Source organism: Buteo buteo, chromosome 9 (genome assembly GCF_964188355.1).
Source record: "Buteo buteo chromosome 9, bButBut1.hap1.1, whole genome shotgun sequence".
Lineage (NCBI taxonomy): Eukaryota > Metazoa > Chordata > Aves > Accipitriformes > Accipitridae > Buteo > Buteo buteo.
In genome coordinates this window covers 14,086,672-14,113,529 of record NC_134179.1, presented here as the reverse complement: position 1 = coordinate 14,113,529, position 26,858 = coordinate 14,086,672, and the positions used below count along the sequence as shown (strand labels likewise).

The 26,858-nt window shown below is 42.7% G+C and overlaps 1 protein-coding gene across 1 annotated transcript; it reads left to right on the top strand.

The window, feature by feature from the left end:
* The first annotated feature begins 558 nt into the window (after positions 1 to 558).
* HAO1 (hydroxyacid oxidase 1) lies at positions 559 to 26,651 on the top strand. The gene is made up of 8 exons (XM_075036776.1): positions 559 to 695; positions 8,760 to 8,911; positions 17,482 to 17,737; positions 21,221 to 21,396; positions 22,383 to 22,474; positions 25,702 to 25,860; positions 26,123 to 26,192; positions 26,581 to 26,651. Exons 1-8 carry the CDS (start codon positions 559 to 561, stop codon positions 26,649 to 26,651), a joined length of 1,113 nt encoding a protein of 370 aa, XP_074892877.1.
* Positions 26,652 to 26,858: the final 207 nt, after the last annotated feature.

Below are 26,858 nucleotides of genomic sequence, written 5' to 3'. Positions count from 1 at the left end.
TTAAAATCAGGAGCTGTTTGCCTGAGGATCTATTAGATGCCTGAGCTGCCTGGCAGCTGGGTCCCTGCAACTTGACTCAGTATCCAGGATTTTAATGGAAATAACTGGAAGCTTGCTTGTGTTAGGTGTTGTCCTAAATGTCCATGCTGGGACCTGCTTTTATAAATCATCTAAATCAAGATTTTGCTTTTTGGGCATAAACAGTATCTTTCTTGTTTGAGTCTCCTGGATATTTTGGATGATGAAGGCATACACGAGAGACTGTACATTCCTGTTATTGCAGGTTTAAGTCATACATGCTGCACCTACGTATTTCTTTCCTTGCCAATTCATTTTCTTTCTTTTTGCCATATTTTTTCCATTATGTTCTAGGTTGGCCTTGACCACATGAAATAAAACATGGTGCTGAAGTCCAATATGACACAAGTTGGTGTATTTTTTTTGGTATGTAGGCAAGTTGAATCCTGATGAGGTCCTGTATTAATGATTTACAGACAAAAATACAGAGCTTAAAAGAGAGGGAAGTAGGAATAAACTAGCCCAGTGAGATCTGCAAATATGTCTGGAAAACCAGTTTGCATTGCTGATTTTGAAGAGTATGCTAAAAAATTTCTCCCCAAATCAGTGTACGATTATTACCGATCTGGAGCAGATGACCAGGAAACGCTAGCAGATAATGTAGCAGCATTTTCAAGGTAGGAAGATGATGTAAGGCTGAGGTGGGAGGTAGGGGGTGTAAATTCTTCTTTGTTAGTAAATGTGGTGCAATATTAGATTTTTCTGTGTGAACAAAATTCAATTTTTCTGCAACTTCCTTTTTTAGCAAAGACTCTCAAATAATTCATTTTCAAAACAACTGCCACTCCCCTTTCACTCCACCACCTAACATTTTCTGTCAGAAAGCTGCCCCTAAAATCCATTAGCATCTTTTTAGCTTTACCTGCATTTTGTTTCTTTTGTTAACATAAATTCTCTAAAGAGTCCTTCAGCTTCAATATTTAATCAGCTGATGAAACTGTAATTTTTACATCTTAGGCTTAAATGCTGGCAAGGGATTCTTGTGGTGGGGTTGTGCCTTTTAGGTCCTGAGTCAGTTTTGCCTTTTGCTTGTTCTTCCTAAATTGAATCAGTTACGCAGCCTTCCCTGGTAAGTGCACGTGCAGCATTGCTAGATCATTGCTGCATAGCCTAGCAGAAAGGAGTTGCGTATCCTAGCTCTGGAGCGAGCAGTGGAAGCCAGGGCTCAGTACTGGGTGGCCAAGCCATGCTCGAGGGGTCTCCAGCAGAAAGTCAGCACTTCACCGGGAAATATTGTAAATGATGGGAATGATCATAAACCAGTTTTGTCTTAAACTGGCTGCCTGAACTGTTGTCAAAACCCGGACTCAGGTCACCCTTTCTCTCAGAAGTACGAGGTCAGCACAAAGTAAGTTGGCATTTGCTGTCAGATTTGGCAGAAAAGTGTCAGAACTCATGTGAAGTCAGCTGATTCCCCATTTCCTGAATCTCTGCTGCTGCTCTGTCCCCAGACCATCAGCCCAAGCACTGCAGAGGAAAGAAGGCAGCTGGAAGCTGATCGTCTCAGCCTGGCTGAGCCCAGTCAAACTGCTTAGAGAGCTGTTGGCTTCCCTTTCCTTTGGGTGCTGTGTTGGTGCAGGTGTTTAACTCCCTGCACTTGTCTGCTATCTCTAAAGGCTTTGTCTTAAATCCCTTTGACTCTAACAAACCAAAACAAGATTTTGGGGATTTATTTTTAGTCTTTCTCCCTCCCCACTTTGCTCTTCTGCTGTAGAGCAGCAATCCTACTTACTGCTCCAATTGCCTTTCCATAAGCTATGAACAAGTCATCTGGAAATCCCACGCAACTTTAAGACTGTAGGAAACTCGTTGGTAATTCATTTAGCAGGATCTCAAAGGTCAGATCACAGAAATCAACTCCGAACCTTAATTTTAGGGATGTGTATAGAAAAGCTTTGTAATGGCAGGAGAAGAAGAAAACTAAGCTTCACTGTGACCACTTATTCCAGACCTCTTAGTTCTGTGCAGAAGCCCCCATCACAGACTGGAAATCCCCTTGTGCTTGGGGCTGCTCAAACACAAGCCAAAGGACTGCTCTGGCTCTGAGGAGTAAATAGGAGCAGGACGGAATGTAGTAGCGCTCACCTATTTTTTATTCTATTTATTTTTTTTAATGCTTCCAGATGCTAGGATGTTATTTGCCCTCATAAAAACAAAATGAGATGTTAAGGAAAGGACACTCAAAGGAAGTGCTCAGAGGCAATAAACTGTAGTAGTAGTGAACTTTTCAGTACTAACTGCTAGAGCTAATCATGATTAAGCAAAAATTGGATCTAAAGTGCCCAGACACAGGCTGGCAAAAAGCTGGGTATGTCCACTTGCTGGTTTGGTATTAGCTAGATGTTAGCAGTGAGATAAGAGCAGCTCTGCTCTGAAGCTGTTTCCTACCACAGGGGCAGACTCCTCTGATAAGAAGACCTCTTTGCATTGGGCCGGTCACCTGTGGGGTTCAGGCTCACCTCCTCTTTTTTGGCATCTTCTATCACATTCTCAAGAAGAGCCTGCAGTTTTAGGCGTTCAAAACTGCAGAGCTTGCAGGCAGCCTGGAACTGAAGGAGATAGTAAATAGTAGTGCGTTGAGCAGCCTGAGACCTTAAAAGGAAGTAAATGAAATTTCCCAGGTCCTGGTGTGGCTAAAAGGCCCTTGATGATGGGTTTCTGCTCCTCAGCAGTGAAGGTATGAAGGGGCTGGAAGCTGTGTTTCTGTCTTTGCTCCCCCTCCCTCTGTATATTTCTCTTAAAGAAAACAAGATCTAATTTCTGCAGTAGCTTTAGGCCACTTAAATGTCATCCAAAAAGGCAGTTAATAAAATCTAAAGGACTTGACAATGGGGTTACTCTATTAAATCGTCAAACAACAGAACTTGTTGACAGCCAAAGAGAGGGGTCATGGGGCAGAAATGTTGAAGTTGCTTGTTACTTCTCCATCGCTCTGCATCTACGTCTCTTTCAGAGTGTCCACCAAAGCACGGAGAAGTGTGGTGAAGTGCTGACGGTCACCCAGCAGATCAGTGGGAGAGCTGGGGTCAAAGCCTGAAAGCCAGCTCCTCTGGTCACACGCGTGGTCCTCTCCTTTCTGGTCGCTGCAGCGCCAGCACAGCCCTTCCTGCAAGGGTGGGCATTGCACCTGAAGTCATCTGCTGGCGCTTATCAGCTTTCCATGTATGATATGGAAAGGATGCAGGGCTGGAGCAGGGATATATAGTGATTTACAGCTTCATGGGCAAACGTGCCCTTTTGTCTGTCCGCAGGGAGATGATAGTAAGGGCAGTCAGAGTTAAATCAGCCCTTAGATAGCACTGAAAAACGTAAGCTAAATCATTTTCAACTTTCCTAGTGCCTTCCTGTACCTCTCTAATTTGCAAACTGGAATATTTCTGGTAAGCAGTGTGCCTCTGCTGCCTGCAGCCGGAGGGACCTTCCTCTCTGCAAAGGTGAGCCTCTTCAATGGGCTGTTGAAGCTTTGTGGAAGCCCGTTGGGCACAGGGCTCCAGGGGCTCCATCTTGATAGCTACAGCAGTCCCCACCTGTAGCTGCTGTGGGGCACCACACATGCTGTGGTGGGTTTTCTTAGCACAGGGAATGCTAGGGTTAAGAGTTTATAAGACTGTGTTTACAATGGCTTCCTGGCAACACACCCAGAAAAGGTAGAAAGAAACCTGGTATAAAGATTTCACAGTATTTGGGTTTATAAGACCTATTTGACACCAGCAACTTTTAAAATCTTTCATTTTTTCTTTGATGCTGCCGGAAGAAGCGTGGCCTAACCATTAAGGATGCAGGACTGCTTCTTACTCTGACTCTCATACAGTCCTTGTGTGTTTCTGAGCATATTACTGGTTTTCTCCCTGTTCCTGTGGCTAAATATGAAGTAAGATGGACTTTACACCCCCCCCCCGTGCCACACAGTCGCATGACTTTGTGAAAGAAATGATTATGTTCAGCTTCATTTCCCACAGCCAGAGAACTCCTGTTGATATCCACTGTCAGAAGCTTAGTTGCAGGGTTCAGCCTGATTAAAAATGTTTACAGTTTATTTAAGTATTTATAGATGTATGTATAAATGTTTATGTTTAAATGGAAGAGAAGAAAGCACAAAACTGAACCTGAAGCATGAATTGTTAGCCCATACTTTTGTGGTGCAAGATTATTCAGGTGAGCAAGACTGCCGGCACGGATTGTATTTGGAGGAAAATCAGTGTTGGGTTTGTCTGTGAGCTCTCTATTTTTTGGCAACTGAGTAGTTGTATTTATGGAGAAATAAATAGATTATTATTAAGGACTAATCTAGCAAATGAATGGTTGTGTCGATAAATGCTGCAATACCTTTGGAACAGCCCATGAAATTTTTGGAGCAGCGCAATCCATACTCATTAGATTATAAAATGAATGTCCTGGCCTTTCGACAGCACAGGAGCTTAAAGTACTTTGGGCCTGTAATCAGATACCAGAGTACAAAATGCTTCCAAAAAGCCAGTGTTTAAGATAAGGTTAACACCAGGTACAATAACTCTCCTCTAGCTTCCAGTTCTTCTGGGACTGAGGGAAGAACCAGAGCTCGCATATCAACATCAGTGTGTTCCTGCTAAGACCAGATAATTATTTTTATTCATAGTTTTCAAATGATGTGGACATGGCTCTGGTATAAGTGAGGCATTAAGGCTGGAAAAGATGATTTGGGATGTCAGAGCATACATTACTCCCTGCGGCATCTGACCGTATTCACCTTGCATTTGCCCTGTGTCCCAAAACACCGTGTGTCCTTCCAGCTCCGTGCTGTCTGGCGGTTAAATTCACTCTCAAGCTGTTAAGGAACCAAGGGGCCTGAATGGAGAATAGATTTTATGACAAGCTCGGGACGCCTTTAGCTTGATGGTGTTCAAGAAATCAATCTGAAATCTCCCCTTTTGGCATTGTAATGAAGGGGGACATCTGCATGTGTAGGAACACGTTTCTGCTAATCTGTCGTGACACGTTCCGCCACTGACTCCCCAGCGGCCTTTGGAGGAGATGCGTTTTGTTGTTATGTACGAGGAACAGCAGTCATTTGCTTATCAGTGACAGCATCAATGCCTATTCTCTGCAAACCTATCGTCATCTTGTAGCTAGGTATTAAGGACGTTAAAATGACCGGGCACATAAATAATTTAAATACTGGTTAAAAAAGCAAAGCTGAGAATGTGATGGTGTCAGACAAGCATGTGAAGTTGTAGGGGGGGAGAAAATGAAAGGAATGCCTGTAATAATAAGTTGGTTACATTTCTGCGATGTCTTTCACCTTGGATTTGCAGAGTGCTGTGAAAAGAGTCACTGTATAGACAGCAAGACACCCTGGGAGAGAAAATTGATTTTCCTCAAGCAAAAGTAGCTGTTGCTTTGCCTTGCACAGCACTAGCACCTGCCCCTCACAATGGGATGTGGAGCTGTAGGGGAGATTAAGGCAGCAAATTGGGTTGAAGTTGGAATGGAGACTTTGCCCGAGCGGTGCATCCTTTCCCAAGCGTGTTGCCTGTGATGCAGCACAGAGCGATTATTCAGTGTAGGCTCAGAAAGGAAAAGAGGAGAGCCACTTGAAAGTGTGTTGCAGTTTGAAAATTTCAGCATTTTCACAGCTGAAAATGAGTGGGGAAAGCGGTGAGTGCTTCCCTCTTACCCAACTGCAAGATAATTTACATTCTGAAGTTTTTGAGCATGAAGGGAAAACAAAAACAACCAACCAACCAAACCAAACCACTGATCCCCCCTACTTCCCTTTCATCCTTCTTTCAAAACGGCATTTAGCTGAAGTGACCTAAATCAGGAGTGCTTGCTGCCTTCCCCACTGTGGCATCTCCCAACTTCCAGCTAGGAAGAAACATGTACTTGCTTGCAGTTGCTGGTTGCAGCACACAAATGTGGACTTGGCTGGAAAAAAATGTGGGTGATGAGGAGATGGTGAATAAAAAAATTCAAGTTTTTTACAAAATATCCAGGAAATGTTTTCACTCAAAGACTAGGAGGAAGCAGGTGGCGTGTGGCAGCCTAATGAACGCATACGCTGCATACTGGGAAGTACTGCTCTGGGGTTTTCTTGCCGTTGTTAAGGGCATTTCCCTATGGCTTGTCCAGAAAATGTCTCACTTCAAGTGTCTGGCACACTCATGGCTGAAAACACCCATGTTTCCACAGCAAGATCAGGTTTTGTCTAAGAAGTATAATACTTGAGGTAGTGATCCCTTTTGGTGTCTTTCATGGGACCTAGTAAATACTCAGTTATGAGTATTGACTTGATGTTGGTCTAGAGGATGTGTCCTGATAAGGTGCAAGGGGAAGTGAAGCCACAGAAGATGTTGGAATAGACATTTATGTTTAAAGTCGGGGGCTAATGAGCCTTAGGACCCCAAAAAGCTTATGGACGGAGTAATCTGATGGTATGTAAAGGTGAGTTGGAAGGATACTGTTTATTGCTGCTTGAAGCAGCATCCTTTTTCTTGCATACGCACTTGGGAGGATTTTTGCTCTTTCTATTTCTTTTCCCAGCTAAAAACACTATAGAAGTGTTGGTGCTTCAAGACTGATGCTTATGTGTGTGCTTTGAGATGGCAGTGGTTTGCATGAGGTAAAAATCTGACAAGTCTGGGACAGCAGAGAAACTAGGAGGCTGGGGAAGAGCGAGATACTTCACATACTTATGCTTTTGAGTTTGACCATAAAAATGAGCAAGGTTATTAAAAGATTTTTGTTTTCTCTATATTTGCTGGGAAAAGATGTCTCGGAGCTGGGACAAAGCCTTCTGAAGGCTGATTAGGAAGAAAGGGAGAGAAAAAGTCATGTTTTCTTTGTCCCACCCTCAACCCATCCTCCCCTGAAAAATAACAAACCAATACAATAGCATGAAAACAAGTCTGAGGAGACATACTTGCAGTATGTGTCTTGGCGTTGAATAATACAGCTGACTCCCACAACTACATGTCTCCTTCCAAATCGTGCTCCTCCCTGGGGAGCGCTTCCTGGAGAGCTGGCATGGCCCCGTGCTCTAGGGCTTCAGAAATTTAGGTCTTGTCCTGGCTCTGTCCCAGGCTTCTTATGGAAATGTCTCTTCATCTTTCTATAAAACAAAGAGATTGTGTCTTTTCTGATAACTTGTCAGCTTAATATGCAAGCTTAAACTGACCACTACTCGCTGTCAGAGCATAGTCTGAGGGTAACAGTGGCTCTGGTTGCTATCTCCGTGCCAGTAATAATATTATCACTCGGGCATTCTGGTGCTGAGCAGGTAGTCAGGTTCAGCAGTAGTAGAGCTTAAGCTTTTAATTATTTTCTGTAACTAAAATTCAATAGCCATCAGAGTCCTTTCAGAGGGAGGGGATGCCTTAGTGAGAAGTAATGTGTATCCTACTACCTACGGCTTGCAGAAAGGGTTTGGCCTGGCTCAGTGCACAGCCCCTGCTGTTGCACCCCCTCTTGTGGCTTGTAGTCAGAGTGGCTGCGCTGCAGCATCGCCTGCGTGGGCAGAAAAAGTCCAATTTCACAAGTTAGCCCCAGGAATGCGACCCTATTAAGATCAGTTTGGATACTGCTGTGTCGTCTAGTTGACCCCACCATGAGGGATCGCGATACTGTCGTGCTGCTGTTGTGGGGGGAGAAAAAGATACATCTCTGTGTGTGCAAGCATGTGGTGCCCAGCCTGACTGCAATAAATTGTAATTTCAGATTAAGCGTGGTTTAGTTTGCTCTGTTTTGGAGTCAGGTTCCATTTGTACCCGAGCTGAAGAGCCCAGTGGAGAATAAAGCCCAGCTCTGGGCTGATGTGGTTTCTGGCGGACATGTTGAAGGCAAAGCAAGGTCGGGAACGGTTGAGCAGATGCTGGGCCACATCATTCAAGGACTAGACCATAATTTGCCCTATTGGGAAAACAGTTGTGCTACTCGGTCTTTTCCTGCACCAAATTACAGTGGCCATGTTTGGTCTTTTCCTGGAAGTCTGGAGTCCCTGCAGTACGACAGGCTGTCCCTGGGGTTGCAGCTGTAGTCTCACGGGCTACGTGTTGCACAGCAGCTGGTGACTGCTGGGGACAGGACCTCTCTGAGCAAAGTGACTTGGTCTCTGTGCGAGCAGAGATGTGGTGCAGTGGATTTCCACACCCTACCTGAGCTGAGGAAAGCCAGGACAGCCATCCTGCCTGCCCGCTTCCCACATGGCAGCTCATTTCTGTGTAGTCTCACTGCAGAGACCTGTAGCACAGGGACAAGGAGGGCTAAGCATGCTGGCCAGGCTAGTTTTATCCAAAAAATCCCATGTCTCTTGGTTCCCTAGTCCATACAAGGAATAACTGAGGGGGAGCTAATGACCTCTCCAGTTCTGCCCCAAGGATTTCGGGGAGGCTGAGACTCACTGTGAATCTTAATATTTTGCAGCTCCTGTCTTTTCTTTCAGATGATACCAGCCAATAATGTTCAAAGGCTCTTTGCCTCTTTCACCCTCCATGGACTTCGGTGCCTCCTTGCCCGCTCCCTCCTGGCTTTGTGCATTTTTTAGGTCCTGCTGCAGCTCTGGGTCACACAATGAGGTTCTGCTCCAGCCCCAAAACAGCTTTCTCCATGTTTCTCCTGATGGGAGAAAAATCTGCTCTTGGCCGTTAAGAACTGTAAATAACCCCAATGATGCAGGCTTTTTATTCTCTTTATTTGTCTCTGTGTAGATGGAAGCTGTACCCCCGGGTGCTCAGAGACGTGTCAGTAATGGACCTGTCAACCTCAGTCTTGGGGCAGAAAATCAGCATGCCAGTCTGCGTTGGAGCGACCGCTATGCAGCGCATGGCTCACGCTGATGGAGAGACAGCTACTGCTAAAGGTAAACCATGCAATGTGCCCTCCACAGTGAGGCAGAGGTTGTTCATCAGTAATACTGTGCCTTCCGGTTGTGAAGCCTGGCTTGGTTTCTTGTTCCTGATGCTGTGGCCGGGATGGGCTTGAGCTGCTGATCAATCTGGTTTATTTTTAGTTTTGTTTTTTTACTGTTTTCCTTTGCCTCTTTTGTGTGCAGGTTCTCCCTCGCTATGAAACAGGGATGAGAAATGGAGTATGTAAGAGGGGAATAATTTGTAACAAATACAAAATTGAAAATGACATCTGTATACATATCTTTCTATACGTTCTATAAATATAACTATATATATTGTCACGGCAACATTCTTCATGCTTCTAGAAATTCAGAAGCCTTTGCTTGTTTGGGAAAAATACTTGCTTTGAAAAGAGCTCTTTGAGAGCATCCCAGGGAGCCAGTGAGATAAGGGCCCCTCTGGGCTAGATGCTGCACAAAGATGTTGCCAGCATGGAGGCTGAAGCCTTAAAAGGCTATGAGAAATGAGACGTTAACCAGAATTCAGATATGAAACTGTTCCCTACTCCTTTAACCCAAGCTGCAGAATGACACAAAATCTAAGAAAGAGGTCACGCTGTGCCTGTTGCATACAAACAGCATCGGGCTATGCATGTTGATGATCCAGCACCGAATGAAAAAGGATAGAAAACTTAAATAGGCAATATTAAAAAAAAAAAAAAATCCTGTGCGTGGTTGAGCTATTCATATAACAGCATTTCCATGACCAATGCAGCAAACGCTAGTGTGAAGTGAGTCTAATTATCTGCCCTGCAGCGTCGAGTGTCATTAAAAACCACGTTGCTGCGATGAGTACTGTGATGGGCTGCAGCGCAACTCCAGCGGCAATTTCTAAAAAAGCGGGTTTCTCCAATTTTACATATAGTATGTTTGGGGATACATTTTTCCCCCTTCCCAAGAAATTTATTAGGAAGCCAAAGATTTTATGCCTATTGTATGTGCTGGCACGTTCCACACGATGGAGCTCGAATACCTTGAATTGGTTTGCAATGCAGTGTCCGGTGGGATGCCTTGGTACTGTCCTGTCCTTTGGTAACTCTTGCAGATTATTTCTGACCCAGGTTATGCTGGGAGGAAACTCTGGAGCATTATACTGTTCAGTGCAAACATATTAATGCAATGTTAAGAGCAAGATTTGAAACACAGAAAATTCAGGATGTTCCTTAGCAAAAATTCCCACCAGTGCTATAGCCTGGCCACGGTTTAAGGCATAAATTTATAATGGCCTGTAAAGTCGAGTGTTACAATAAGGCTGACTACCAGGGCTGAGTTATGACTGTGGTAGATAACTTAATTTTGGAGTTTCCTGACTTCTGTGCACTTACATTTTCAAACTTATGGCATATGATTATTGTATTTAATGTTCTTGGGTTTTCAAGCTAGGAGAGTTTGGTGTACTCGAAACAGTTTGAATGTGCGTTCAGGTAAACATATCTATTGGAGTTGGTAAATTTTTCATCACTTTCAAAGGAGAGCATAATTAAAATCGCACCCTCTGTGTTGCATTAGCACTTCTTGTAAAAAAATACAGCTTCGGTTTTGTGCTCTGTTAGAATTGGAGTGGGGCATTTGGTGCCAAGCTTTTCATTTGACCTTATAAGATGACAGGGATTAGCTATAAAGTACACATTTGGCTTAAAGGTTCCCTTAAACTTGGGACATTTGGGATTGGGGGTTTGCCACATCCAACTTCTCTTAAATTCTGCGACACCTCTGAAATATAAGTAAGCAGATTGTTGGTTGCTTTAAATCAGCTTTTGCTTCAGCTGCACCAATTTATGCAAGGCAAGAAAGTCTGATCCATAGTCTTGTGGCTTTTGCAAACCTGGTGTGCTTCGTAAGCTTGACTTTTGGCTCAGGTGTGTAGGAAGCAACGTATGTGGTGGTGCCTCTGCTGTTGCGATGATCTTTAAAAAGCATGACGTGGTCTGAATCTTGCCCCTTCTTGGCCAGGGAAGTAGGTGGTGTGCGCCCTGGCTCGTGTCGGGGGAGATGGCAGCTGCCCAAAGCAGCACTCAGTGTGCACGTGTGTGTGTGCCCAGGCACCGCTCAGCAGGTCATAGAAACATTTAGGTTGGAAAAGATCTTCAGGGTCGAGTCCACTATGCCCAATAAACCATGTTCTGAAGTGCCTTGTCTACGCGTTTTTTAATATCTCCAGGGAATGTCACTCAACCACTTCCCTGGGCAGCCTGTTCCAACACCTGACAACCCTCTCAGTAAAGAAATTTCTCCTAATATCCAACCTAAACCTCCCTTGCCGCAACTTGAGGCCATTTCCTCTCGTGCCACAAGCCACACAGCTGCCTGTCTGGGGTTAAACCCCAAGAGATAATCCTGGGTTCACACCATCCTTACCTGCAGAGCAGGGCGATGCAGGTAGCAGTAACAACTCCTTCCCCTACCTTTTTGTATTTTGAGAATGATGCCTGATCCTGCCAAGGAATTTCCTTCAGTAACAGCATTTTGCTTTGAACTGCTCTGCTTTTCTAGCAGACCCGCACGTTGCAGCATAAACACCCTCTCTAGGGACAAGGGCATGTCATGGTGTCACTTGTTAAGTAAAATTCCCTGCCCTCACAACCCCTTGCTTTCGGGCTTGTCAGGGTTGTGGGAGCTGCTGCCCCTTGCTGCTGCTGCTGCTCCTCGAGGGATGCTCTCCCGCAGTGACCAAGCTGGTGGAGAGGAGCGTGCATGTTTCCCAAAGCAGGGCAAAGTCTGGCAGCTTGCCTTAAAGACACCGTCGCTGACAATTCTGCTTCATTATTAAAGGATCTTTTTGGGAAAAAAAAACGTTCAATTGCAATTTTAAAAGTTGCTGGTGACAGGCCATCCGACACAATGTAAGTTATTTCAAGGGTTAACTAACTCCACTCTGAGCAGAATAAACTGTAATAATGGTCAAAACTTGTACAGCTTCAAATCCAGATGTTGGATTTACTTATTGTTCTGTTAGCTAGACTTTAAAAAAAAAAAAAGAAAAAAGAAAAAAAGTTGTCCATATAGGCTGTAATAAGTTTGCTCCTCAGTTTTCTTTGACATGTCTGAATGGACCTGGAGTCCTTCCTTATAGAGAAAGCTCTCTTGTCCTTGAAAGTATTACACAGACCTTGGCAGTTGTCCCAGTTTTTCCAGGTCCGTCTTCAAGTATATTCCCTAGCATTTTAGTTGTAGTTCATCAGTGTATGTGGCAATTTTCCAAATAATGGATTTTCTGTTCAGTAGAAACTGAAAAACTGGGAGGAAAATTGTTTTGGATTAAATGAAATGTTTAATCAAAACCACGATGTTTTATTTCATTTTCCTAGTAGCTAATGCTTTTAGCCATTGTTCTGTTTTGAAACAAAAGTGTTAGCTCAGAAGAAAACATTTCCATTATGAAAATATCAATACATGACACTTTGACTGAAGTGAATTTTTGTTACCCTTCCCACTCCAATTTCAACCTCTTCTACTAAAAATATTTGCCAAATTTGATGAATAATCTTAGCCACCATTAAAGAGCAAAGGACTGTTCTCTAAACACTTTTCAACAGAACTCTTCTGATTCTACATGATTTGTTTTCTTGCTTGTCCATCAGAAGAGTCACTATTCCTCCATGCAAAGACATTGATTTGCCATCCTGACTTCACGCTGTGCTTGCAAAGCAATAAGTTCCCCTGTTGTCTTCAGTTAGCACTCCCTACAAGTGCAGTAGTACTCATGCTCCTGCAAATAGGTCCCACCTTCAAGTACACCAAAACAAAACCTTGTGCACCATCCAGCTGCTGAGCAAGAAATAGCAATTTTTTTGAAACCTTAATTAATAATAAACAGATATGTATCATTGTTTTAAACAGGTATGTACCATTATTTTACTGAGATTTCTATTCTGTTTATATTGCTGCTAATTACATAATGCTCTCTTACTGACCGATTACCTTATATTCTTGTGTTTTAGCCCAGAAAGGGTATTGCGATACCTGACTCTCTGACTTGCTGAAAATCAGGCTGAACAGTCTGACTCTCTGTTCTTGGCCAGATCTTTCGAAAACTTTGAGTGCTAGTTGCTCAGATCTGGTGATTTTATATTTACCCTCTGCAATTGCTCTCAAACAACTTTGAGTTACTGCTGAAGCAAGAAGGGTTTCACCATCACCTGCGATGTGACTGCACCATTTGCTTTGCCAGACAGAGAATAGGAATACTGACTGAAAAGCTCCCCCCCCCCTCCCTTGTTGTAGTTGAATTACAGGCAGCTCTATCATTTCCACTGGAGAGGGAACAACACCTTTGTTCCTTCAGCTCTTAACAAACTTCTACCATCGTTTTTGTTTGCTTTGATGCTGCTGAGCATCTGAACTTAGGTTCCTTGTGCTCCTCTGATGTGCCCGTGACTGTAAAGAAGAGATTTAGTGCTCTCTCACTCTTTGTGCTCAGCCACAGTGAAAATAGCAGGACTTTGTACCCATCTTTCACCTGTTTCCTATGTGGTGTCTCTCCCAAAAATGTTAACTTTGAGGTATGGCTACTCCAGAGTCATTGAGAGGACGATATTCACGTGGGACAACATGGCTTGGACTGACCTGGCCCTGACTCCCTCCAGAGACCAGCATGGCCAGGGGACTTTCTGGTGCAAGTGTACGCAGGCAATCTGGCATGACAGCCCCCCTAGACCAGCCAGATCTATTTTGGCCACATTATTTTTCCCTGCTGCCTCCAGCCTTCCTGTGCAGCTGACAAAATGCATTGTGTCAACAAAATGATCGTAGGCACAACTCGCATACAGCGTTTTGTAAGGGGTAAGTGAGGTAAGGCTGGGCAGGGGATTTCTCAGCCAAGTGTGTTTTGTCAAGAGAGTAATGTTAAGTACTTTAAACAACTCTGTTTCTTAGGATATGCAGCTCCAAGAACATAGGTACTTCTCTCAAGAAATACCACTGTGCCAAAAGGACATCGTGTTGATCCCAAGTAATGTCCTCTGGCCCCTAACCTGGGGACAGTGGATTCAGGGAAAAGTGATCACAGTGGGGCAGTTTGGCTGCCATGCTTCAGAGATGCCCCTAAAAGGGAAATGATGGGAATTTGCACAGCTAGAGAAAAATAGCAAGTTCCCATTCCCATACAAGGTAACCCTGACAAAATACGCAAGCTTAAACTGGGCTCTTCTCCAGTGTCCTCCCCTGAAGTATGTTGCCTCTGGCTTGCTCACAGGACAAACTCCATACCCTTCCCAAACCACTTAATGAAGTGATGCCCCATCAGAGGAGGGAAGGAGATTCTGAGGTTTCAGAATGAAAAAAGGGCTAAAAACCCTTATCCTTCTGTTCTCCTGTGGACTTGCCGAGTGGGTTCTGTCCCGTGGTCAGCCTTGATTTGTTGCTATGTAAAATCCTTCAGCTGAGTTCCCCAAGAATGAGGAAAGCCCCATTTTATTGAGGTTTATGTTCCCTGGTGAGAAGGCATGTCCTTGCTTGTGGCGTCCCTGGGCTAAGTACAAGCTGCCTCTCAGCAGTGGGGCTGAGAAACCTGTGCCCGCTCAAGGCAGCTGTGGAGCAAAGGCTGTGAAGCTTCCCTTTCCTAGGCACTCCACTATATCCCAATTCTAGTTGCATTTGGCCCTGAAACAAGAGTACAAATAACTCAAACCTTTATTGTTCTGATGTCAAAAACTTCCCCTGCCTCCTGTGTGTGGCTATTGCCATGCTCTCTGCACTGTCATTGACCTCAGTGGGAGCTTGCACAGTGTACAAAGGTAAACGTGTGCTTTGGGCAATGCTCGAGAGTAAAAGAAGACCTGGGGGGGGTGGAAAAAAAAAAGACTAAAAGCAATCTGAAATGGCATGAGGAAAGGCTGGTTTACTAAAATCTGGTATTTAAACTCTGGCAAATGTCACATATTGCTGCAAGAGCATCCTGTGAGAATATGGATCTAGTAGTACTGATTTGTAATAATAAATAGAGATAGTTGCAGCACCCTAAAGCTGAAGTGTAAAATATAGTTGTTGGAGGAAATGAATTGTCTCTGTTTTCTTCAACTGCAGCTAAATGTGCAAGGAGTGGGAGTATATCTAGCAAAACCTGATTTGAGGTAGAAAAAACCCAAAACCTGGCAGCACTTCAGGACTATGTATCATATGTTTTGGAAAGTCTAGAAAACTATCAAAATAAGCTTTAAAATGATCAAGATAAAGTACAGATCAACCCAAACTGGAACTTGAAAAATTTTGTGTGTGTGAACTTTGAATTTGACTGTGCAGATCCAAAATACGCATGCTGAGCTGGTGCTTTACCAAAGAGTCATTAACTTTACAGGACAGACGAGAGGAATTTTGTGAATATGCTTTCGTGAAAATGCCATAACCCAGTCTGAGATAGTTGAACTTTGATTGAACCAAACTGCTTAAATCTAATCTTAAACAAGATGAAAGCATTATTTTCTCTATTGCTATGTATGCAGATAAGTTGAAAGGATATGGTGGTATTTTGTGTTTTAAATCTTCTATTGACCAAATATATTTTACTGTGCAGTTTCTATTTTAATTTGTGCTTTTGCAACTATTCTTGTGTCCATAGGGCTGTAGAGGTAGACTTGAGAATAAAAGAAAGAATGGAAACAAATGATACTTAAAAGCAGATTGAACCATAACATTTACATTTTTCCTTTATCTGATCTGAGGGTTTTGCAATTGCTGGGTTAGCAACCCTCCCTCTCATTCATGAACTTGTATTTGACAGAGCAACAGGAACGCGAATCCCTTGTTTCTTAGCATTGCTTAATGGTCTTGATTGGGCAAATCACTTATTACGGGATTTACAATAACCCACCACAGCTGATTTTAGCAGGACTTTAGGTATTCAGTATGCATAGGTTCTTTAGAAGAAACTCATTTCTACGTACTTAATCTGTGAGAGGGAACTATTTTCAGTAATTTTAAGGCGGGGGGAATGAAATGGCTACAATGTAGAGAGTTTTGGGTCATAGCTACCATATTTCCAATGATTGAAAGCTGCCTGGTGGCCCTGGGAGGGTGTAACCAATTTGTTTGAATAAGCTGTTCATAAGTTTCCACTCTAAGAGACTTGTAATCCTTATTTAATAAAATGTTGTCATAAAGACCACTTTTTAATTCCTCAATGGGCTGGAGATGACGTTTTGAAACAGAGGTCCATTTACATTAAAAATATGCATACTGCGGTAGACCAAGAAAAATAAGGCTTTATATAATATTTTTGAGTTTTACAGTGTGTTTTCCTTTATTTTACATTAAGTGACAGATTACTCCAAAAAGAATAAGTAATAGATTCATAAAAATATAATTGTATGAGGTTAGCTGGTTTGTAGTGCAGCCCAGGTTGGAAATCAGCCCTGGTGAGGCAGCCAGCACAGAGCCTCCGGCTGCTTGACCCCGTCTGGGATTGTTCAATGACATTTAACCTCAGGGCTGCCCACACCTCAGGAGTGATTTCACTCCACAGCTTTCTGAAGGTAAAGGAAGAAAGATCAAAACACATTGGGTGTGAGCACCCATCCCTTTGGCCTCAGCGGAGACTTCGGAGATCACTTGTCTGTTGTACCTGCTCATCTTTGTATTTACTTTTGGGGTGTTCTGGTTGGGGACTGCCACTTGGCATGTGTTTCTCCCACTCTCAGTGAGGTCAGAAATTCTACATGTTATTGGCAGAAGTGTCAAGCTATATGAGTGGGATCGCACAATGGATGTGGGGTTCTTCTCCTTCAGGCCATGAGACAGGCAGCGGAAGCGTTGAAGCAAAGAACAGTGGAGCTTCCCCCTTGAGGCTTTAAATCAAGTTGTCTGCTGGACTGTGTCCTTCTGTTTTATTATGCCCTGAAATACCCTGTAGGGATGACAACAGGCATTTACTAGAAGAGCACTTCAAGGAGTGTAGGTTTAATGCTAGTGAACATTTTGAGGGTGGGAGAAAGCAGCCAAAATGCCATGATCAGAATGCTCAAGGGAGCATGTGTGGCAGTGGTGAGGAGGACTGAAGAGCAATGTTGAGAATGACAGATCTGAGACACTGATCTGCAGCAATGTGGCAGTGTTCAAAAAGTTGGAAGCCTTAAATGCATTTTTAAAATAATTTAAAAATGTGCATGTTTTTGTATGTCCTTAAATGTATGTGCCAAAATCTCTGACAAGTGGTAGCCAGACACTAGGGGCTTACAAACAGGGTCCCCATAGGATAAAGAATTATTAATATGGGTTAGGCTTAGTTTGATTATAATATCTTCTATTTCCAGTATTGGAGCAGGGATCATCCCAAACAACATGCAGACAGCAGTCACCAGAATTTTTCCTACAAACACACAGAATAAGCCAGAGAGCGCTTGCAGCAGCCCGCCACTGTTAGTAACTGCTACTAATGTAGCGTTCCCTGGAAGGCTGAAAATGCATTAACACTGAGGAAAGGAAGTGTGAAATTATGTGCACCTACACACTCTTGTGAGCCAAGTGCTCCTGTTTAGAGGAGCCTCTGTGTTTTGTATAATCTTGAATATATCTTTGTGTTTCTCCAGCCTGCCACGCAATGGGGACAGGGATGATGCTGAGCTCCTGGGCCACATCTTCCATTGAAGAAGTGGCTGAAGCAGCTCCAGCTGGCCTTCACTGGCTGCAGCTTTACGTGTACAAGGACCGGGAGGTTACCAAATCCCTTGTGAAGCGTGCAGAGAGAGCAGGCTACAAAGGGATCTTCGTGACAGTGGACACGCCATTCCTCGGCAGGCGCATCGATGACGTGCGCAACAAGTTCCAGCTTCCTCCTCACCTCAGGTAGATGCCTACTGGTGGGATGTGGGATGGGCATGTGGCAGTGCCACGGTCACTGTGAGATGCTGTGGGAGAAATTTGTCTCTGGCACAAGGAATTTCTTCCAGGTGCCACATGCTGCACTGGTTGGTAACACCAGAGAACTGAGCACATGTCTCTTGCTGTGCTTGGGCTATGGTCTGCTTTGGGTCAAAACTAAGCTTTCTTGGTTGTTTGCAGACTGTAAAAGATGCTGCATGCTGGGCAACATGAGGCTGCAGACTGAGGAAGTTGGAGAGATGGGGCATTTCTTTGTACATCTGTCAATGTATTCTTGGATGTATTCAAAACTCAGCTGGACACAGCCCTGTGCAACCTGCTCTGACTTTGAAGTTGGATCCAGCTGCAGAGTTGGCTGTACTCTGAATGGGGGCCTGGACTAAGTGGACCAAAGGTCCCTTCTGACCGACGTTACGATCCCTTCTAACCTGTGTTATCCTATGATACTGCACTGGGTCTGGGGCCACATTACTACCAACCACGGAGCCCCTTTCCAAGCAACTTCAACTCTTCTTTTACTCAAATACAGAAACACATGGGTATCAGTCTTTCTAAATTCTCCATGAGAGTCTATTTCTCTCTCCATGTGTGTTTTGGGACATTTTCTAAAACTCAGAAGAATTTGTGGCCTCATGATTGACTTCAGCACTATATTCTAGTTCCTCTCTACTGCAGGGTCTGTGCAGCATTTAATTTTAACTGAATTATCCAGCAGTGTTGTAAGGGCACTGATTTCACTTGTCTTTTGCAAATATAAATCGGTACACTGTAGAGACCACCCTCATAAACATATGCTGAAGTGCTGGCACAGTGTTAGCAGCCAAGGACTGGCTGGAAGAGTATTTAGTGGATGGGATATCCAGGACTTGGGTTTGCAAAATGGAGCTAAAAATCTCATGAGAATCTTGCAAATAGGTCTTGGTAGTGACCCTGGTCTGCCATGGCATATATTAAGACTACTGTGTTTGCTCTTATTCAGAGCCTGCAAATGAACACAAAAACGGAGAGGGGAAAAAAATGAAAAAGGATAGGTGAACATATTTTGAAGCAGATTAACTTTGATTTGAGTTCTGGGTGAAAGCTAGTTTTGAATATTATCAATGGATCTGAAGTGCTCTTCCTATGCCTTTTAAGACTGTTATGTTATACTATGTACATACCATACGTAACATGTACATAGCAAGAAATATAATATCACATCCTGAGGTCCGTCTTCTTTTTCATAATATTCAAATTGAAGGTAAGCTGTGGGACTGTGCAATGAATCTGATTCTTTACCTCACAGGCCAAAACCCTCCAGAGCTTGAGGTGTTGGATCTCCCCCATACACTTGTACTTGGAGCGAATAGGTGATATGATGAAAGTTGACAGAACAACCTTAACTCTGCCTGTGACTTCTGTGTTAAAGTACAGTTTTAGGAGGGTACAATCTTATGACAAAAGCACCAGAAAACAAAAAATCCCTGACACATCTAACATTAAAATGTAGTACACTTGTATGCATATGCCCTGTATAGTAATCCTGCTATAGATCTGTGATTAACAAAACGTTATTGATACACACTGCCATTTTACCTAAAAAAAGAAATTTAAAAATTCTTTAAATAGCATTTTTAGGGTCAGTATTATTTTAAGGCCTGGGGTTAAAGAGTTTCTGAATGCGAGTTAACCCCAAAATATTTGAGGAAAGCAATAGAGCGTTTCTGAAACACTTTGATCCCACCTGACTGAACCGTAACAAGGTTTTGTCTGAGTGAACCATATGAAAGAATATGAAGTTGGAGTAATCTTTAAAGGTTTGAATTAATCACTTCAGATTTCAGAATGACACTTGGACAGTGTTTTGTTGCAGAGTCGGCGGTGAAACTCCCCTAGCGCGGGGCTTTGCTCAGTTATGTGATAACTTTTTCTTGGCTTCAGGTTTTCAACAAAGTTTCAAAGTAACAACAAGGTGCCATTGTGCTCAGAAACGTATGTAAGGCAACATTCATTCAAGTGTTGATCTGCATTTCACAGGCCAAGAAAAACAACAGTTATTTATATAATCTTATCCATGGTTCTGTTTTTCTCTGGGTACCCCACCCTCCACAAACCAACAGCTGAAAAGCTGGATCTTGCTGAGACCCCACTCCTTTCTCATTTTCTTCTGGGCCTGGAGCTGAACAGAAAAGCCATGTGAAATGCTGCTTGTTGCAGGCATGAAATCGGCAGTGAAACTAGCCAGTTTCCATGCAAAAAACCCTGTGCATTTCCCAAAATGTGGAATATGAGTATAAAATAGTGCAATGTGGAATGAGACACAATTTCTGAAGAACAGAGCAATCAGTCTCGTGTCGCTGATGTTTTTTTAATGCTTGTGAGCACTCGGGGCTGCTGCAGCTTTCTAATACAAGCACAGCCTGAATTTCTCTATTTGCCCTCCTTTCCCCTTCTGCTTTGTCTGCTAAGTCTATGAACTCTTTGGTGCAGGGGCTGTCACTTACCATTCAGTTCCTAGAACCTGTGAGACTGATTTGGTGCTAAACGGTAAATAATAGCTAATGTTTTCATAGGAACTTCATTTTCCTCCCCTACATTTTACAAGGAAACATACAAAAAAGACACAAGGTGAACTGGCTGGATGTTGGTCGTGTTGGACAGATGAAAATTCTGAATTCTTTGCAAGGCTTCGTGAAGATCCATCTAAATCATGGAGCTTAACAAAATTTCCTTTCCTTCTCCCTGCCCATCTACCTGATCCCCTATTCCTCCAGTAGCTGAATCCACTGGATTTGGGAAAAAAACAAAAACAAAAACAAAGCGAACATCAAAAACAAAATCAAATTTGCTGTGTGAAAGCTAAGGGGATTTTTGCTGGTAAGTAGAGGTGCACCTCTTGACTTCAGTGAGTCCTGGGTTATGTAAAGCAAGATCGATGTTCTCTTCTCACATCCAGCCTGTACTGCTCTAGGGTCTGAATGTCTCACAGCCTCTGATGGATTTATCCTCACAGTGCTCCTGGCAGATACTGGTGTTCCTATTTTATGGTGGGAAACTGAGGCAAAAGGAGTGGCTAAGTGTCATGCCCAAAGTCACAGGGGAGGTCTATGGGAGGACAGATGCTTGAGCCCAAATTAGTGCTTTCACTGCTGGGTCTTCCTCCTGATTGTGGATTTGATGCTGAACCTTTAGATTTTAGACTTTATCCTATTTCTTTTGAAAGAACTAGGACTGTTGCCTTGGGCCAGAGAAACTTGCACCAATGTTATAAAATGCTTTGCCAGCCAAAGGTTTTGGCTTGCTAAGGGATGTGATCTGACATGCTGGGATAGGTTTGGTTTTTTTTTTTCTTGCCTTGCAGTACAGCAAAGGTTTAACACAGTTATATCAAATTCTGGCATTAGGGACTGATTCATGGCTACAATGAATCTTTCTCAGACTATTTTTCTATGTCTTTTGTTGTTTTAGATTAAAAAACTTTTCAAGCAGTAACCTGGCATTCTCCTCAGGGAAAGACTTTGGAGAAAATAGTGGACTGGCTGCGTACGTAGCTGAGGCGATTGATGCAAGCGTCAATTGGGAGGACATCAAATGGCTTCGAGGGCTGACCTCACTGCCCATCATCATGAAAGGAATCCTCAGGGGTGTGTAGGTCTGCCACTTCCCATGGGGGAGGCGAGGCATCCCTTCTCACAGAGGCACCAGGGAAGGAAAAGTGTTTGTGTTGGGGAAATTTCTATAGAATTGCATAAAGTGCATTACTTTTTAATGGCAAGCATCCGCTTTGCTGATATGGAATATGGTTGGATGCATGTTCATGTTTCTGTGCTGTGCTAAATAGGGAAGATTTGCCAAATCGGAGGCAAAAACAGCCAAAGGGAAAAAACCTTCTCTTCCTCATGCATGGTTAGGGAACCAGCAAGCAAGACACTTGCAGAAGCAGCTGCTTTAATAAGTACCTGGAGCTGTCAGATGATTTGCACAGCTGTGCTGCAAGGTGCGTTTACCTTGACATTCAATAGGTGGGGACCAGAGCGTCTGGTCACTAAACTAGTAAGTTGGTAGGCTTGTGTCACGTCAGTTCTATCTGAAATCAGATTCAGCCACGAAGATTGAACTTGCTCTGTTCGTTGTGCCTGTATAGTCTAACTCTGATCTGAGTTGGATGCTACTTAAAGGAAAGCTGGATCCATTCTGTCAAAAGCACTGAGCACAGTGAAGTGGTTTCATTAAGTATGAATTATTACTGTAATCATGCTGATAATTTTGGCTTGGAAAAAATAATTTAACAAAATAATTTCTCAGTGACAAGTTGTGGGACATAGTAGAAAAAATAAAGGCTAGCAACCAAAGTAGCTGCTAATCCAAAGTGGTAAATTGTTCTGCTCCGACATTTCAAATTACTTTTCTGGTCTTACTGCTTAAAGATAAAACTTTTTTCTGTGTTGAGATGGGGCTTTGGAAGGGTAAAGCTCTCAGGTGGCTTTGCATTAGCTGGCCACATTTTAGTGATGCCACAGTTTCCCTCATCATGGTATCAATAAGCTCCCAGTTATGGAAGGGCATATCTTGTTTGTTTGTTTTTTTTTGTTGTTTTTTTTTTTGTTGTTGTCTTTTTTGCTTTTTCTAGCTGATGATGCTAAAGAAGCTGTAAAGATTGGGGTAAATGGTATCCTGGTGTCAAATCATGGAGCACGACAGCTTGATGGGGTCCCTGCAACTGTAAGTACTGATGCCAATATGTACCAGTAGTGTCTGGTTTTCTCTACATTTTGGCTGCTTATTTGCCTTCTCTGAACATGTGGTAGCTGGACGAAAAACCTGTAAGTATGTGTGTTATATGCCCTAACCCATGATTAGTAATCTCCCTCCACTTCTCTATATATGTCACATCACACCGAGTTAGACACAGCCTCCCCTTCATCAGATCAAATAAAAAAACACGGGAAGGTTTACGTGAGGCTGTTTCTTCAAGCTACCTGGGCGCTCTGTCCTTGTCTGCAGCACCCTGCATGGAAATCTAGAAGAGTAATTTCAGATAGTGTATTATTTCAGTTAAAGGTTTAGAAATTGGGAAGTTTTTAAGAAATTTTTATCAGTCTTCTCTTTTATTTCTCCTTTCTCATCCTTTTTTGAACCCCCCCCGTTGCCATTTGCAGTTCACTGAAGGTCGTACTAGAGTTGTTTTTCCCTTTTAATACTCTTCAGGGAGTTCTGAAAAATTACAGAGTTACAGAACAGCTAAAGGCAGAATGAAACTCTCCCTTTTTCTCCTTTCAAACTTTTTCAACTTTGGAAAAGGTACACAGTGGTTAAATTATAGTTTTTTTCCTTTTTCCTTTTCCTTGTCGTGCCACCCTGTGCCTTTTCCAAAGGTGAAAGGGATTTGAGAAGTTCTCAACTGGCAAAAAAGAAAGAAGGAAAATGAAAAAGTATGTGTTCAGGGTGAAGGAAACCCCTCAAAATTCCAGTCATCACTCATCTTGCTTCATTTGGTGTGGGAAAGCTGCGCAAGTAAAAAGAGAATGAAAGGGAGGAGAATCAAAGCCCAGTTGTGACTGTTTCAGTATTCCTAATGTGTCCTTGATGAAAAACCTCCTGTTTTGCATGATGATTTTCTGAAGGGAGAAGGGGACAGGTAAGCCTTTTTTCACTGCAGGGTGTTTTGCACATGAAGTCTTATCTGCTTGGCTCTGCTGTTCCACTGGCATCCCCCCCACCTGCCCCGGAGCACTTCTACTCTCTGCTTCTCTCCTGAAGGGCAGCTATGGATTTCCCCAGCCAATTTCCTTCACCTTCTGATTTTCAGAGGTTTTCACATGCACCCAGTGATTGCCTGGTTGTGTTGGCTCGTTCATCACCAGCCAAGCCCTGCACTGGGGAGCCAAATGCCAGCACAGATGGTTTTCTAAATGGTTAATGAAATTGAGGCATTGTCCTCTGAGTTGAGGTATTATCCTCTGAGATGCTCTTGCCTGACTGTCTCCAGATACTCCTGGGGACTGGTAGGAAAACGACCTCCTGATCTCAGGACTTCTCCAGTTTCAAAAAAGAGACTAAGGTTTTTCTTTTTTCAAATATGATTTTATGTTGCTAGAGAGTGTACAGCTATTCAGTTTTAGACACCTTAAGGGGAACTGAATTTTCAGAGTGTGGGTGCCCAATACTTCTGAAATGAATTTTTCTTCTTTAACTTCTGTCCTCTTTGTCTTCTTGTCACCTTTTGAGAATGTATTCCACAATTTCACTAAGAGTATTTGAAAATCTTGGGCAAGTCTATGTGTGAGGTAATCAACAGTAAGAATGTATGAGGATACTAAAAACATCATTTTGAGAAATGAGAAAGCTCAAGAAATATGAATTAATTTTTTGCCAACTGCAATAGAACAGAAATTAAACTTGCAAACTACTTGCTATGAGTTATTCCTTTGCAACACCACAGTGCAGAGGAGAAGGCACTATTAAAGCTGATGTTTTCACTGAATTTCATTGTACAAAGGACTACATTTCACAATGTTGTTTTCATAATGTAAATACCTGTATCAGATCACGATAAATGTTTCTGTATTAGAAACATAATGATTTGCTTTAATTTCATGGGTTTTCAGAACGTGAGCTGAACCCAAGCTGGTTAATATTTCTAGTGTCTAGCTACACGTTGAGGAAATCTATGTTTTAATTATGGTTTGCATCATACTTTAGTTATTATAGCACTTTAATGTTGGTACAGTTTGTCAGGATGTAGAAAGTGGTCTCTGTATATGGAAATAGATCCAATATATGTTTGGCAAGAGAGCAAAACCAAAGGGAGGGGAAAAAATCACAGCAAGTGCCAAACTTCAAGAAAATTTTCATCCAAATCTAAAAGCAAACTGCACTTTCAAGTTTTTTCCCCCCTCATCTCCTAGTCATTTTTTATCCATTAGAAAGGAAATAAATTACATCTGTATTTGAAAGACATGAATTTGTATGCCTTTTGTCTTGCTACCACACACTGTTTCCAGTCTCCTTAGTACTTGGCTTCCAATTTTGTCTTTCCTGATTTTCATGAATAGGAACTACTTAGGTGTTATAGGAACAGTTGTCCTATAATTAACACTTGAGGCTTGAATTCAGGAGGCTCATCTCTTCACTGGGACCTCTTGCATGGTGTGGACATGTTACTTAACTCCCTGGTTGGTTACTTATAACTTGGGAGCAGTCAAAATCCTTTTCCCCCTTACCCTTTATCACTGGTGTAGGGGATAAGTAGAGCTTGGTGAAAGTAACGTAGACGCACATTAAAGGAAAGCATTTCCCGCCTTGCTCAAATGAAGAAATTTCTTCTACAATTATTCCTACAATCAAGATGTATTTTCAAAAAGAAAAATATATTCATTAAAATTTTTCAGCCAGCTCTAAGTTTCTCAGGGCACATCTTTCTCTTACTCCATGTCTATAAGTACAATGCCTGCCTCTGGGCTTCTGGATGCTAGCTGGCCCTTAGTAAAAATGAATACTAAATTTAAACAAGAAAGTGAAGACAATTATTTAAAAAGTGACAGTGATTCGGTTTCTTCCCCAAACTAGTGAACACTGGAAGTTTGGGGGGTAATATCAAGGAAAGGCCTCATCTGTGCTTGGTGTTTCTTCTTATATTCTTCCAAAGCATCAGATACTGGCTTGTGTCAGATACATGTCATTGGATCAGATGGACATTTTGTGTGACCCTGCTGATTCTCATTCTACTTATGTGGCACTTCAAATAAATTTGACCTTTGTATATATCTGCTAACATGCTAAGTCACTACTGCTTTTCAGTACAAAGCTGTGTTATTCGTGCATATGGTTAGGCATGCAATTGCTCATTTTGCTTCTTTAAAGCTTGGATCCTGTACATAAGAGTTCATTCAAAAATTAAATAGGGTTACAGAAATAGACAAGCTGTATTTCTGGTTTCACTCTTTTAGATTGATGTCTTGCCTGAAATCGTTGAGGCTGTTGAAGGGAAGGTGGAGGTGTTCCTAGATGGTGGTGTAAGAAAAGGCACAGATGTTCTCAAAGCATTAGCTCTTGGTGCCAAAGCTGTATTCATTGGAAGACCTCTCATCTGGGGCTTGGTTTATCAAGTAAGTTAGAAAAAGCTCAAATTTCTGTTGTTAGATATCTAGACTCACTCTTTAGGCTTAGTGTATGCACGTATATGTGTGCACACAGGGGTGCGTATGTGATGGTGGCTATGTGTATCCAGACCATCTAATCTAAAATTTGCAATGACAAGGATTCAGGAGTTACAGTTGTGCATAAAACTTTGTTGGCACATGTATACGTGTCTGTATCTACACTTGAGCTATGTGTACACATAATAGTACATATTGTCTCCTAATCTAGGGTGAAGAAGGAGCAAAAGAAGTTCTTCAGATGCTGAAGGAAGAGTTTTGCCTAGCAATGGCACTGACAGGTGAGACATCAACACTTCCTCTCAATAATAACCACCTCTGTCTCACATTTCCTCATAGCTTTCATCTGCCCTGGGCAAGATGTTGTTGTAACCTACAGAAGGGAGATGGAAATGTTTGCAATATAAACAGATAAGGCTATGGAGAGATGGGGAAAGGACTTGTTATCTCTGTCTTATAGATGGGGAACTGAGTAGATTAAGTAAAAACAAGTAAAAATATTTTTCAGAAGGAGAGCAATAAATCCGCAGAAAGGTGGTAGCAAATCCTTGGTCACTAAGGGGTGGATTTCATCTGACAGAATGTAGATTTCTATGGGATAGAAAAAGAAAAGGCTTAGAGTGGGATAAAAAAGCAGGGTTTTCAAGTGATATGTAACTTCTCCTCCAGGATGCCAGAGAGTGGAAGAAATTGGCAGGACACTGATACGAAGACATCAAGTATTGCTTTCCAAGATTTAGGTCTGAAGACTATTGCCTCATGTGTTGCCTGTACAGAAAGTGTGCTATCTGACAAAAAGCAACTGCGTTCACTCTTTGGGCCTCATCCTGCAATCCTGACTGAGAAGGGGTGGTCTGTAGGAGATCACTTGTTGACGAAAGTACTTGAAGCCAATTTTACAGGTGTTTCCATATTCTCCTAGGCTCTTCAGGAAAGCTGCTCTACTG